The sequence below is a fragment of the Girardinichthys multiradiatus genome, chromosome 5, assembly GCF_021462225.1.
Source record: "Girardinichthys multiradiatus isolate DD_20200921_A chromosome 5, DD_fGirMul_XY1, whole genome shotgun sequence".
Classification (NCBI taxonomy): Eukaryota; Metazoa; Chordata; class Actinopteri; order Cyprinodontiformes; family Goodeidae; genus Girardinichthys; species Girardinichthys multiradiatus.
Genome location: NC_061798.1, coordinates 21716755 through 21732061, shown reverse-complemented (window position 1 = coordinate 21732061; position 15307 = coordinate 21716755). Strand labels below are relative to the sequence as shown.

Below are 15307 nucleotides of genomic sequence, written 5' to 3'. Positions count from 1 at the left end.
CCACTCCCAGCTTGATCTGGGTCCATATCCGGATTAACTGTGGACCTTTATATCAACCGACAAGACATTCAAAAATACTGCTGGAAAGAGGGAGAACATTCTCCATTTGTATAAAAATAATAATAATAGACTTTTCACATCGTTTTTACATGTTGTTTTTAACAGTGTGGGAAATTATTGTAAAAATCATAGTTAAATTAAGTTTCCTTTCACACTTTTGAGTGCTTAAATTAAGATTCCTTTATGAAAGGACAGAGAATAATCAGTATCATTTTAGCTAGTTTCATTTAGTGTGCATTTGTATCATGAAGTGTGCTAATTTGAATGGTAAAAGGTGAAGGCTGAAACACAGGATAGAGGAAGTAATTCCATATGGGGAAATGGTTTGAATAACAGGAAAAAACCACCAATGTCGGGGCCAGGTGACACTGACTGGGTGAAGGTTGTAGAACCCATAGTATTTTTGGAGTGATATAGATATATAATAAAGGTTTATTTATCATGAACATAAAAGTGAAACACCATCGATGGATGATTTATAACATTTGAATCACATGCATATATCCATCAATAACGTTTTTAAATTGCCTATAATTCTGTGCAGGGTTGGTAATTAAATCCAATGATCACCTGATTCACAACAGGTGTGAGCACCTCTAAAAGTGCAGGTTTCATACATAGCAGGTCTGCTTCATTCAGAGGTGTGTTATCGCAAAGTTAATGTGAAAAGGCACCAGCAGCTCAGTCCAGTAGGTGGCGGTAATGCACCTTTATGGAAGTTGCCAACTGCCAAAACCATCTTCATCATCAGAAGATGTCTGCTGATGTCTTTTAATTAGGACCCCATTGTTCTACAGTGAGACGTTATTTTCACGATAACTTTCGAGGCAATCACCAGTCCTTTAAAGTAGAGTTGCACATGTGAGGACAGCAAGCAATTTGAGTGTTATTGAATTTACTAAGATTTTATCTGTTGCAATAAATTTTTGTTTTTCTCAATCTGCTTATTTTTTTTCTTTGGTATTAGGAGGCTTTTGACTCTAGAGTCGAGACTAAACCAGTTCAGTTTGGTGCTGCTTGATTATTAAATTTTTTATAACTATTTAACAAAATCCAACAAAGCTTGTGGGTCTATGTGAAACTTAGGATAAAAATTTAGAACATTTGTGTTTTAAATTGATCTATTTTGAAGGATCTATACCTAGTGAATATTTTTTGTTCTTGCTGAAAAGGCTTAAATTCTGTAGATATTTCTTAAAAAAATCTAAGTTTTTCAACATCTGGTATTTGTAAGTTTATTAGAAGTCTAAATGTAGGTGTATTTGCCAAGATTGATTGGTGCAAAAAAAAAATGTGGCTACTAGCCTTGAACTTGGGACTTCTCTGGCGCCGTACTATCATTTTTCTTTTTTCTGTAGTTGCAATAATGTTTTTTTTCTAAGTTAAGCTCTGTTTTACGAACAAGTCACTGACAGAAGATTTCAGTGGTTCTGGCTGGAAATCTTGCTGCAAAATTGACTTTTTTCTTATGCAACCAACTTCGTCTGATGACCGAGGAAGTGTGTTGCTGTCAGAGCACATCCTGTACAGCTCAGTTGTTCAATGGCACTTTAGAGCATGTTTCCATCTGTAACTATGTAAATATCTCACTATGTTTGCCACTATTCACTTTTGCACACAATTAATAAAACACTAAATTATTTCTGCACTTTCAGCAGCTAGTTTATAATACTAAATGAAATCAAGCTAAGTTTTGGTTTGTGCTTTGACATTTTTGCATTGTTTAAACTTTTGTTGTGGCCTTTAGGAAAAGTCTAAGCTTAGTGCTCTTTGACCAGTTTTGCTTGGTCTGAACCCAGACAGATATATAGATCTTAATCACAACTTCATATAGAAGCATCATTGATTCAAGTCTAAATTAGGTCGATGTATGTCTTCTTCATTGACATCAGGGCCCGTATTCACAAAGAATCCTAAGACTAAATGTAGCTCCTAGTGATGTCATTTTAAATAAAACCTTAGAATTTCTCAAATTCTATGATTTTGCTTAGAGTTTTACCTATAGTAAGATAGGATAAAAGTTAATCAGAAGCATCTTAGGCCTTAAGAGAGCTCCTAAAGTTAACAAACGTTAAGAGTAGTGAGGCGGACTTTTAGTGAGCCTAAGAGTGTCTTAAGCAGAGAAGATGGTGGAAAGACCAAGAGAAAAGAGACATTCTCCAAACAATGAACAGTGAATTAATAAAACACTACTGATCATGCAGGGATCCATCCCCTACAGTCGACTAAATAAGCACATAAACTTATATAACAATCATATAATTATTAAAATAGAGATAATTATCTAATTTATTGAGCTTCAGTTAGTGTTGCAACACAACATGGTGGAGCATTACTACATTGCATGGAAAGCCTGTATTTTACTCCCTGACGACTTCTGCGCAGATTAAGTTGTAAAGTCATTGCTTGAATCATAAATATTAGGTGGAGCCACCAAAGAGTAAGTTTATGACAGTGTTATTCAACAATTATGCCTGCTTCAGGTATGCTGACAGGCCTGCCTAAAACAAACCAAACCTGACTGCTGAACCGATCCTTCCAGTAACATCAGTTCGGAGAATGTCCGATTGCGTCATATTACTTATGGGACTTTTTCTCCTTAACAGATATTTCTTTGTTTGCACTTGTTGCAGATTTTGGACACAGCAAACAAAAATCTTTTGCTACATCCAGTAAAAAAGCAGAAGTGAAAAAGAAAACAGAATTCATTGTGGTGTCGTCTGAACATGAGACCGTGAAGTCAAAGTTCATCCTTAGTTTAAGTTGTTTAATGTATCCTAATAAATAACAAAAAATGAAAAAGGCCTTATTTAAAACAATTATTAGAATTGAAACTATAGAAAAAAAAAAGCTGGTTACTGATTTATTCAACTGTGATTTTTTTTTAAATGTATTTAGCTGTTTTTAATTAATCTGGTCACACAGAACATGAAGGCTGTGATTAAACATGAAAACATTTATTCAAGCCGAAGAAACTGAGAAATAAGACATTTCTCTGGTTGGAAATAAAAAACTTTAATGTGATTTAAGTAAATAAGTGACACCTTGCAGTGGAAGAGCTCTACACAGGTTGTTAGAACAATAAAAACAGGGATAAAAGCAGAGATTACAAGTTTAGAACAGGTATGGGAAGACAAAAAGAAAGGACCACAACAGCTTTTATTAATACAGTACAGACACTGATTACATGCCAGGTTAAATATCGCTCAACATAAAGCTTCATTTATTCTTGGAAATCTCCCCGTCTTATAGTCACCGCACAATAAGCCAACAGAGCATCCTGATGGCTAGTTTGTGTAACCTGCCCACCATAGAGGAAACCATTGAGTATTTCATCTCTATGGGGCATTAAAGCACAACAGACTCAAGTTCAAATCTGGACCTGGACCATTGCTGAATGTTAATACTCCTCTCTCCCCATCATTTCTTCGATCAGACTCCACACAGTGAAGGCAGAAAGCCTTCCAGGTGATCAGAAGAGAGACGGACGTTTCGTTTCTTTGGTAAAACAGACTATGTGACATCTGTTCTAATCAGTCAAAGAAATGAGAAAGTCAACGCTTAAGGCTTGGTAATCACAACTAATTCAATGAACCCACTCTCGCTGATACCTCTTGATTATGGAAATTACACAATTAAAAGATCTGGCACAGTCAGGGTGCACACTGAATGGCCAGTCGTTACGTTTTGCTCAGTTTCTAATTCTGCCCACTACTGTGGTCATCTCATCATATACGGGCTTTTAAATAAGATTTCTTTTTTGCTGTGACTTTCAGTCTAGTCAGTTTTAAAACAGGTTTTTAAATGGAGGCTTAAAATAAAAACACTAAGTGACCTCCTTTATGTATTCTACAATTAGTTTCCACAATCTAAACAAATCTTGTGCACACTTTAGCATAATTCATTCTCAGTGACTTATCAGTGTTCAGTGAGTTTTTTTTTTTGAGAAGATGGTTATTAAATTGAATCATAATAATGTTCCAGGTATATGTTTGATGTCTATCAAGATAGAAACTTTTTTTTTTTCTGTTCATTTCCAAACACCAAAGCCTCAATCTGACCTAAGCAACAATATTAAGTTTCTCAGCTTCTCACTGAATAATGAGGAGGCTGAAAGACCTGCCTGCTCTGTGTGGAACAAACACCCAGCTGTCTAAGTAATTAGTTTATGGGTGTTTGTCCAAAAACGTTGCTGCTAGACGTCTTAAAATGGATGGAGCAACAACTGTAATAGAGGGTCTGTAAAGTTTCTAAATCCACCAGTACACTCCTTAACCTGAGGTAAACTGAAGTGTGATCATCTCACTGTGGATTTATCGCAACTGAAATAGTCACTGCGATATTTAACAATATCGCGAGTGAATAATTTTACGATATCGTGCAGCGATTTTACAGACAGATCTGAAAATCCAAAACCAAACACAGATTGTCACTTAAAACTCATGTTTTAAGATTATAATAGTAATCTGGTCCAGTCCTGCCACTGATGCGAAGCTGCACTCCTGCCGTATACTTTCTGTCTCAGATTAGAAAAAAAAGAAAAAGTGTGACCATCTCCAATCCCCACTGATTAAAAGATAGTCCAGTCTTATTCCTGGATTTCCCTGGATGTTTTAAACACAAATGTTATCCTTAAAAACATCATTATCATTATTAGGAATAAACCACAGAAGCAAGTATCAATCACCAAACACTTGAGAAAAATGCTTAGCTTTTCCTCGAAACCAGAAACTTGTACCAGCTTCTCTTTCACTGCCACAAGACCACAAAATAAGCTCCTACACGATCCACCAAGAGCTAATTTGCTTTGGTTGTGATCTGCCCTCATCCCTTACCATCCATTAGTGCAGTAAAGCTTTCATCCGTCCGTCTACAGTCAGACCCGACAGAATCATCACCAGGGTGAGAATACCATGGACTGCCATTACTGACTAAAGACATAAAATTAATTCAAGAAGCAATGGTTTAAAGGTATACTACGCAGCGTAAAGCTAAACCTAACCTTAATGTGTGGTACTCTGCCTGAATGCCAACATCTATTGGTACCTTTTTTTTCCCTTTATGTTGCCGTCTGGGGGACACGGTCAGTCCAAGGTTGTATAAGGTCCTTAGCAAAATATCTTCTGGGGGCAATCTGCCACCACAGCAACTCTGACCCCCCACCTTTATACATTTATTCTCGCATTGACCCCAACTTGCATCGCAGTTAACTTGTAAGGTTGTACCTGGATCTCACATTATTAAAACATTACAAAATGTCTCAATGTGAAGTCTCACTTGCAAAGCACTGCTCAATGCAAACCAGAAATTCTGTATTTAGAAATACTGACTACATAGTGTACCTTTAAACCAAGAGGCTTCTTGGCAGTGCAGAGAAATGAATATGAGGAGGAAAAGTGTGATAACGGAGTTAAAGGGAATATAGTTGGGGCAACATCTGTATGCTTTGACCAATCATCAACAAACATACTGATGAGTTTTCGTTTGTATAGTTTAAATAAATATTTCTGGGTGCTTTATAATGATCCTTACTTAGTTTACGGTTTTATTTCCATTTCCAAGGTTCCAGACTAACTGCTGTCAAATGAAACACCAGTAAGCCTGTTTTTTTTTTAATCATGCTTCATTGTAAACACAAGCAGTTCTCATGTTTAACTGCATGCTGAACTTTACTGAAGCTTGCACAGAGTAATGTATGAGCCACTGGAGAAAATCCAGAAGGCTGGATAGACGGCCTCAGCGAACTGAAAACTAAAGGAGTGGAAGGGATACGCCCTGTCTGCCACGTTATAGAACGTAGCCTTGCCCTCCTCACAATCCAACAGCACGCCTACGCGCTTCGGGTTAGGATTGGCCAGCACCGTCTCACTGCTGTTATGCCACGCTGACAGCTTCACGTTGAACCACTCGACACACCAGGACTTGTCATTGCGACCCAACCTGCTGGTGGGGCCCTTGCGGTCGATGCTCCTGTAAGCCAGCCCGACGCCAATGAAGTTATTGCTGCTCAGTCGCACCTCCCAGTAATGACGCCCCACGGAGAAACCCTTGGAAGCGAGGACCTGGGAGCAGACGGCGAAACGCTCGAGACAATCAGGGTAGTTTGTGTGCTCGTCAGACACTGAGGCCTTAGTGAGGTTCTCACTTAGTTCGATGCGTTTATGGGCTGTTCTCAGATCAAAAGTGAGCACAGTGCCATCTAGTGGAGACAGAACATTAGACTATTTTAACGACAAACGGTTGCTAATGAGACAGGAGCCAAAGACATTTGCTTTACTTACATTTCATAAGCTCACTTCGTTTTTCAGCAGAACTTATCTCTGCGGGAATGTCGGAAGTCTCTGTTACTGAAGACGGGAAAAAATATTTTTAGCACTTTTTGTTGTACTTTGAAGTGTATAGATGCAACTCAAATGAAAATTTCATCAAAACAGTAATTTTGGCAATTCAATTAAAAAAGTGAAATTTTTATATCATTCTGTTTCTAATAAATACATACATTTCAAGTGTATTGTTTCTAACTCTGAAGATAGTGGCAATCAGCTAATGAAACCCCATAAAATTACGCAATACCAATAAATAAAGCATTGTCAATACAGGTATTTTATTGCTGACACCACCAAGGGGAATAATGTTGCCTTTATAGCACACAATCATCAACAGTGGTCATCCCTCTTGTTTGTGTACCTTTTTTTCCCCCAACCACACTTTTTCCTTCCACTCAACTTTCTCTTCTGCTTTGATAAAGTCCTCTGAACAGCCAGCGTCCTAAGAAATTACCTTTTTTGGATTACATTTCTTTTTCAGGGTGTAAGTGATTGGATTACTGAAATAAATTTACTTTTTGATGATACTCTAATTTGTTGACACCTGTAATAACATTAATGTGGAAAATTAACTTTAAAAAACACTTCATTATTTCTACTTGAACTTAATCTGGAATTTTTAACTTTTCAACATTAGAATCTGGTACCTACCTGGTGTTTCTTTGTTTTCAGCAGCAGCAGGACGCCCCCTTGGTTTGTCTTTCACACCAAACTCCAGCAGGTTCTCAATAGACTTTCCCAGTTTCTTATTTCCTGGAATGTTTTCGGTGTTCAGAGAAGGGATTTTAATGGCTTCTAGAGAGAAATAAGTCATACATTTATTTTTCAACTGCAATAAAAACCCTAAAAAGCCATATACCCAAATCAAATTCTGAAGAATAATTAGAGGCCGAAAAAACACAACACGTGTCATACCAATCATTCAATCAATATAAATATCACAAATAAACAGCCTTATTGATGCAGGAGTTGTTTGTAAATATCTACAGGCAAATGCAGTTTAAAAATTAAGAAAAATTAGAGCAGAAATAAAACTGCTTTTTTGATTCTAAAGGAGAATCTTGTTGCAGTATCTTCCAGGTGCCAAATTAGACATAGAAGATTTATCCGCCATAATTCTCTAGGAGAAAGGAAAGGAGGCCCTGATGTAAAGCCACTGTTCTGGGGAAGGTTTGGTTATTTTTACCCGACACAAACAGACTACGACAAAACTCATGATTAATGCAGATACAGACACCTTGAAAGCATGGCAGCTTCACGCCATCTCCTTTGCAAACAAGTGATGACAGAGTCACCTTAACCCCCCACTCCTAGTCGCTCTTGAGTCAGAGGAGCAACTTTAATCATGTCCATCTTTAATAAACCTGATTTGAAGTAAAGATTCTTGTCCATTGTTACAAGCTCCAAACAATCCACAGGAGCTACTTAAAACTGCAAGCACATGCACCTCACTCTGAATGCAGACCAAGGTCCCGTTTACACCACGTTTTTTGGTAAAAAAACAGAAAGGACAAGTAAATGTTGGGTTTTCAGTTTCACTTCGTTTAACATACCTTAACAGTGTTGTGTGTTTTTTCTTTGTGTTTGACCAAGTTATTCAAGAAATGTAATTTATGCATATGATGAATAGAAAAAAAAAAAGGATTGTTGTTCATACTTTGAGGTTTCTTCTTCAGGGCAGGTTTGACCTGAGGACCTGGACTGTGGGACCTGGGGAGTCTAGAAATTGCTGGAGGAAATGTTAGCTCTGAAAAAATTACAAACACAACAGATGGAATTTTATTATGGCTCTAATAAGACTTACAGTGAGATGGATTAAAGATACATAAATGTAATAGATAGGTTAAATCAGCGGTTTGAGAGATGAACACACTGGATTCCTGATTATTTCCAGGACTTGCAGGTGCATGCCCAGAAGCTGCTCTTTCATTTGAAAAATCATTTCTGTTATTTAGCCTCCATCCTTTAATCTAAACATTTAACTGTATTTCTTCTAAACCACCTCCTCGATAAATCACTGCACCAATTAAGAGTATTTGTTTTGATTGGATTTCTGTCATTCGCTCTCCATAAATTAAACCACTCACCCGCTGCATAAGTGCCAGTATTAATGTCTGCAAAAAAATTGGATATTTACTTCACTATACATATTTTATAATGCATCTGCACAGGGTAAAAACTCCTGCTTAGAAATGTGTTTGCATAGTCACCGGCTATGAGTTTTGGGATTCTGGCCTCCACGGGATGTTTAAAGAGTTCCATCAGGTAGTTCTTCAAAGTCAAAGTGAAGGCCTCTGATTGCACGACCTTCTTGGAGTCCAGATTGATTCGAGGGGTGTAAGGTTCATAGCTTACAGCTTGGGGAAGGTTAAATGAAGTCTGCAGGGACAGATACAACAAAACAATATTCCATTTCTGATTTACAAGCAAGGCTTTTATTTTAAAACAAACTGAAAATAGTTTTGTTAATACGATCAGCCAAACATATGCATACAGTAAATCTTTTGCATTTTTGGTTTCGTTTTTTCTTACCCTATGCATCAAACAAACCATGAAATATTCAGTGCATTGCAGAAATATGCCACGTCTTTACACTTTGCCATAGAATAGCCATATACTTCAAGGTGTTTTATTGGGATTATATTTGGTAAACCAGCACAAACATGAGCAAATATTAAGTGACGGGATACATGGCTTAACATGTCAATACTCAAGTCTTCAAATTCCAATTGCGTTTGTCTAGACTTTGACTGGGCCATTCTAACACATAATTACGCTTTGATCTAAACCAGCTGTGTAATACTCCAGGCCTCAAGGTGCCCAACAACAATTTGATGTGTCTCAGGTTTAAAGACTCCTGAATCAAAGGACTGAATTACCTATTCATACAGTAAAGTTTTAGAGAGGCCTGCTAAATACCTAATGAGGTGATTCAGGTGTGATGAAGCAGAGACAAATGTAAACTTGCAGGACGCCGGCCCCCTAACGACTGGAGTTTGACACCTACTATCTAAACCATTCCAGTGTGGCCCTGGCAGTATATTTGGGGTTCTTGTCCTGGTTGGAGGAGAACCTCTGCCTCAATTTAAAAAGTATTTACAGCCTCTTAACAGTTTTTTTTTTTTTCCCGGGACTGGCCTGCATTTAGCTCCATCCATCTTCCCATCAACTCTGACCAGCTTCTCCATACCTGTTGAGGAAAGGATCCCCACAGGCTGATGCTGCAACCACCATGTTTCACCATGGGTTTTGTGTTTTCACTGTTGAACTCTGGTCTCACCGGACCAGAGCATCCATTTTCCACACATTTGCTGTGTCCCCGACATGGCTTGTGACAAACTATATATACGACTCTTAATGGTCTTCTTATAACAATGGCTTTCCTTGTGCTGCTTTTCCATAAAGTCCAGGTTTAGCAAGTGTAGGACTAATAGTTGACCTATCAGCCAATTTTCCCACCTGAGCTGTGGACCTCCGCAGCTCCTCCAGAGTTAACATAGGCCCCTTGGCTGCTTGTCCAATTCATGCTCTTGTGGACTGTCAGATCAGACAGAAAGCCAGGACATTTGCGTCATACCATTTCCATTTTTCAGATGATGGCTTTAACAGTGATCTTATGGAGCTGGTCAGGGTTGATGATCAAAGCTTAGGATATTTTCACAACTTCATGACACATATTCTTCAGGATGCTGTTTGTTCACTAGTGTTTTCTAATAACCCCAAAGGCTTTCACAGACTAACTGGATTTATGATGAGATTATTCACATTTGGCTTTATTTATAAATTAGTTTGACTTCAGGATGTAGGTGAAACTGTACACAAAAATCATATTTTTTTAAAAGATTATAACGTTTTGGTTTTTTTTAAGTTATACGGATTTCGCTATGCTTCAATCAACAAAAACAAGTAAAAATGTGTTTTCTTTACTTAATCTAACTGTGAGCAAATCATTTTAAGCATTTTAACATTTTATAATGTTCTAGAACTTCAAAAAGAGACCAGTACAAAACATAATGGAGATTAGATTTTCTTTTTCAGTTAATAAAGGACAAGCAGGCATAGCCAATGCATGGGTAGATAAATATACAACAATAACACCATTTGAGAGTGCTAAATGTTGTTGTTTAGGCATTTTTGAACAAGACTGTGCCGACATTTGAGTAAAAAATGTTTAATTTACTTTGGATTTATATTGAGTTCACGAGTTGGACTTGAGTTTAGTTCAGTTTTTCCATGACAGCCACAACACAGAGACCTCATATAATCGTTGACTCCCATATCATAGAACAGTTGATTCCCATAAACCTCCCACACCATACCAGTGTTGTTGCATGCCTTATTCTGTGCTGCGTTTTGGGCTGGCTGAATGCTACAGTATCTGCATCTGAGTAAGAAACCTTGATCGAACATTTTCATTGTGAATATTTGTACGGTGTATATTTGCACCCTAACTTCTGAAGGCAATGGGTTTACCTTTAGGGGTATCAGAGAAAAGGGGGCTGAATACAAATGCATTACTCTGTGCTGTTCCGTCACATAAAATCTGTATAAAATACATTGAGGTTTGTGGCTGTAGCGTGGAAAGATATGAATCTGTTTGCAAGATGGTTTATTAATAAACCCTGGCTTAAATTTCAGGTGTGCTTTTGTGCAGCGTTGTAATTTTATTCGTTGTTAGAAACATCATGAAGAATCCCCTCACAGATTCAAATTAGTTTGCCAACCCTGTGTGCCACCAGTGAACAAGTCATCCCACCTGTAAGAAGGCCAGGGTTTGGGACTGACCCAGCAGACAATGGATTTCTTCTTTAGCTTTGCTGATGTTGTCCACGTTTTCGCTGAACTTTATGATGAGACCTCTGATTTTGGTCTCGCCAGTCTCGACCTCTTTGTCAATCACCCTCAGGGCTTCGGCCTCCTCTTTGGTCAGCATGTCCCGCATCTGCTGATACCCGGCTGACACAGAACGTTTCCTGTGGATGGCTGATTCCTTGTGAGGAACACATCAGCAGAAATTAAGCCCAAAACACAACCAAACTGAAATAAACAGAATTAAAGTTCTTCATTTAAATCTTTCGCCAGTGATTCAAATGATACAAACCTTCAGCTTGTTCTGCGTGGTCCTCATTTGAGAAAGAACAGCTTCATTCTTTGAGAGCTTTCCATCCAGAAAAACTAGCTGGTCTCGGAGGTCAGACTGTAAACAGAAAAACATGATGCATTCAGCCACACCATCGGGGTGTGGGGCGGGACAGAACACAGACCCGGAAATGTAGGAAAACATCTGTAGACGTGCTGCGTGCAGCACCTCTGTTCTGCATATTTGTGCTGTTATTACGGCTTCAATATTATTGTGAGGGTGAAGAGCAGCTCATTCAACACAGACTTTGTTATAATGTTGGAACCCCGTTGGAGAATACGTGCTGAACGCCGACGTTCTCTACGTGCCTTGTCCCACAACACGCCAGTAGCGTTGCTTTGCAACACACTGCTTATCAGGTATGATTACCTTACAACTGTTGGAAAATATTCATGCTATGCTTATAGGATCTGTATTGCTATGCTCAAGTATGTTTAATAATGTGTGAAATAATACGTATTGTGTAACTTAGAGGCCTGCTAACAGGTTTCTCTGTGTATGTGTCTCTGTAAGATTTCTGCCTCACAACAGAAGATATTTCTGTATGTGTAAGAGTTCTGCATATGTCTGTAGATAAAGGTCAAAAGTGGAAAAACAGGAAGTGCTGAAAAGTCAGCTGAATGTCAGAGTGCCAGACAGCTCTGAAACTCGATTAAAATGTATGTTTTTTCTTTTGAATGTACACGCCTTGCTTCTGAATAAAAACTGCTGTTCTGGGAAAGAAGTTTCAGAAGTATTCGGACGAGCTTCTCCCTGTACAGGCATCTAAAAGCTGCGCAGCCTCCGTGTTCTTTTTATTACTTTGTTTTTATTAGTAACAGTATAGGATGTCTTAGCTTTACCAAACAAACGAGCACGCAGGGGTTTAGGGAACAACTCCATCACAACACACACCTTTCCTACCGGCTACGATGGCTTTTCATGTCCAAAGAGACGTACGCTTTTTGTAGTTGGTTCGGATCGGGGCCGGTTTGTATTCAGACCATAAGCGAACCGCACCAGAGTCCGTTTGGAAGCGGACCGAGACCACCTCAAAAGTGGGTGTCGGTCCGGTTATTTGGTCTGGACCAGAGTTCGCTTGAGTGTATTCACACCTGCACAAAAGGTCCGGACCAAGGAGGGAAACGGACTCTGGTCCGTTTAAAGCGGACCAAAAGTGACGAGTGTGAATACACCCTTAAAATATTTCAAGCATGAGTGTCACAACTCTGAGACATGAGGTATACGCGTCACTTTGATGGTTAACAAAGTCAACAGTATTTGACCAGTCCCAGGCCACCAGGTGTGCTTCAGTAGTTTATAATTTATTATTACACATTTTTGTTGTCAGTAGTTAATAACCCAAGAAAGTCAAATTGCTCTGAATTTGACTTTGCTTCACTCTCAGTTAATGAGGAAAACTCCTCCCACATCATCCAGGTCATTCACCAGCTGACTTGTACGGAATGTGCTCGCTGACAATTTAAATTGGTGCAATGAAGCAAGTGAGCTATTTACATTGCATAAAATAGCTGGCATTGTCTCCGTTTCAGGGGAGGCTTAACAAATTGCTTAACAGATTTTTCCTTCCACTAAACTTTCTTAATAATTTGCTTGGGAAATTAAATTTTTGCTTACATTAGCTGCAAGCCATATTCATAGAATCATACAATTAATGAATCTGACCTTTTGAGCACCTTTTTAACTAACATAAGGTAACATTTAGGTGATTTCCTCATTTATTAAGATGCACCTGTATGCAGGGAATAAACAAACCTCTTTCTTGCTCCTTTGCTCCTCTGGTGACATGAAGGAGCAGCCTTTGTGGACCTGCTGCAGGCAGAGGGTGCAGATCGGACGCTGGTGTGGAATGCAGAAGAGCTCCATCAGCTTGTGGTGGTCGGTGCAGATACGCTCCATCAGGTCCCCGACGGGGAGAGTCAGCTGGTGGAGACGGAAAATTGGGTTTTCCCGGTGGGGCCGCAGGTGTTCCTCGCAGAAGGAGGCCATGCAGGTGAGACACGTGTGGGTTGCGTCCGCCTCCATACAGGTGTCACAGCGGACCACATCCTTCTTCTTCTTCTTTTCGGGTTTGCTCGCAGCACCACCTTCGCTCTTGCTGGCCTTGACCCTGAAGGTCTCCACCACGGTGCTGAGGACCGTGTTCTTCTTCAGCTCCGGCTTGGTGGCGAACAGGGTCCGACACTGGGGGCAGCTGTAGGAGCCCTTCCAGGTGGCGAGCAGGCAGTCCTGGCAGAAGTTGTGTCCACAGGGGATGGTGACCGGACAGTCGAAGGTGCTGAGACAGATGCTGCAGGTCAGCTCATCCTCCAGACTCATGAGAGAAAACTCAGTCTCCTCCGCTTCGGCCATCATAAAACCTACAGCTGCAGCGAGAAATAAACGAAACCTATGGCGGCGGCTGGAAAACGAAAGTAAAAAAAAAAAAAAACTGTTTTCGATTAATTTACGAGGAAAAGTAGGTTAGTACGATAAATATATTTCTCATGTTTGTATCAGTTGGCTACTTTGAAACAAACATGCAAATAATTTCGTGTCGAATGTAGGGAGCTTTAACTCCAACAACGACGTGAATTCGCAGCGTCACACCGTTTTACGACAGAGCTCGTCTATTAAATTCCCGCTTTAAATCCTGAATAAATCTCCCTTACATTACCTTCAAGCTTTCGTGGAGGCAGTTCAGGTCAGGTGCTTAGGGCAGTCTGTCTCAGACCAAGGTGGAGCCGCAGGACACCGACCCGAGCTGAACCGTGACAGCTGCTCTGACTCAAGTCCCTCCCTCTCTGTTCAGCAGCAGGTGTGGTGTTACGTTCAAGTCCGAGAGTATTTCACAGCAAAAGCAACCCTCGTGTTAGAATTACTTGACCTTTGACCAGTGATTGGTTATTAAGCCGTCATCGCCTAAAATACATAACTTCTTGTATGCGGGTAACTGTAATGGTAGGTGGGAGAAATAACATCGGGGGCTATGGCTCATCACCTAGGGCGCCATCATGTTGGGAGGGGCCAAATTTTCTAGGCTTTTATATGGTGTTAAAGTTCAGATCTGGCTTGTAGCTTTTAATTCAGTGCTAAATTAAAGGGCTAATTTCAGTGTTTTGTTGTTAAGATATCCTTAGTTCCATTTATAATTTCAAATAAAAGTATTTGACTCATTGAACAGCTGTTCAGTTAATTACCCACTTTTAAAGACCTCAGGTCTCTGAATCACAGCGTTCTGAAATCTTTATTCTAAAAGAGAAAACATAAAAAAAACTGTTCATAAGAGAGACAAAAAGTTAGTAAAAAGCACCCTAAACATGTTTACTGTAGCTCTACAAATGATCTTCCTTCTGTCAGTTCCTGTTTTTTAATGTCATAGTTCTAACCCTCCTAATTATCTGGGCTTCGTACTGACAAAAATGACCTAAAGAAACACACTGGTAGTGTTACATTATTAGTATTATTATTTTCTTTTTTGTAGTTTTCTGAAGTATAGTACTCGTACTCGTCTTCCGCTTCGTCCAGGACCGCAACGTGGGGGCAGCAGACTCAGCAGAGACACCCAGACGTCACTCTCCCTAGACACCTCTTCCATCTCCTCTGGGAGGAGTCCAAGGCGTTCCCAGGCCAGCCAAGAGACATAGCCCCTCCAACGTGTCCTGGGCCGTCCCCTGGGCCTCCTCCAGGTGGGACGTGCCATGACACCTACTGAGGAAGGCGTCCCGGAGGCATCCGGTTTAGATGCCCAAGCCACCTCAACTGGCTCCTCTCGATGTGGAGGAGCAGTGGCTCTACTCCG

At 39.7% G+C, this 15307-nt stretch overlaps 1 protein-coding gene across 9 annotated transcripts; it reads right to left on the bottom strand.

The window, feature by feature from the left end:
* Positions 1-3001: 3001 nt before the first annotated feature.
* trim25 (tripartite motif containing 25) lies at positions 3002-14416 on the bottom strand. Of its 9 annotated transcripts, none has more exons than XM_047365472.1 (11): positions 14183-14416; positions 13282-13927; positions 11488-11583; positions 11143-11376; positions 8597-8765; positions 8473-8500; positions 8260-8315; positions 8044-8133; positions 7038-7139; positions 6342-6407; positions 3002-6259 (listed from the first exon to the last, which is right to left on the bottom strand). In XM_047365472.1, the coding sequence occupies exons 2-11, from the start codon at positions 13879-13881 to the stop codon at positions 5730-5732; spliced, it is 1971 nt and encodes a 656-aa protein (XP_047221428.1). In that variant the 5' UTR covers positions 13882-13927; positions 14183-14416; the 3' UTR covers positions 3002-5729. The 9 variants fall into 9 exon arrangements, with proteins under 9 accessions (XP_047221428.1, XP_047221425.1, XP_047221424.1 ...); XM_047365469.1 differs by having other exon boundaries at positions 7038-7181; positions 13282-13892; positions 14183-14415; XM_047365468.1 differs by having other exon boundaries at positions 7038-7181; positions 14183-14414.
* Positions 14417-15307: the final 891 nt, after the last annotated feature.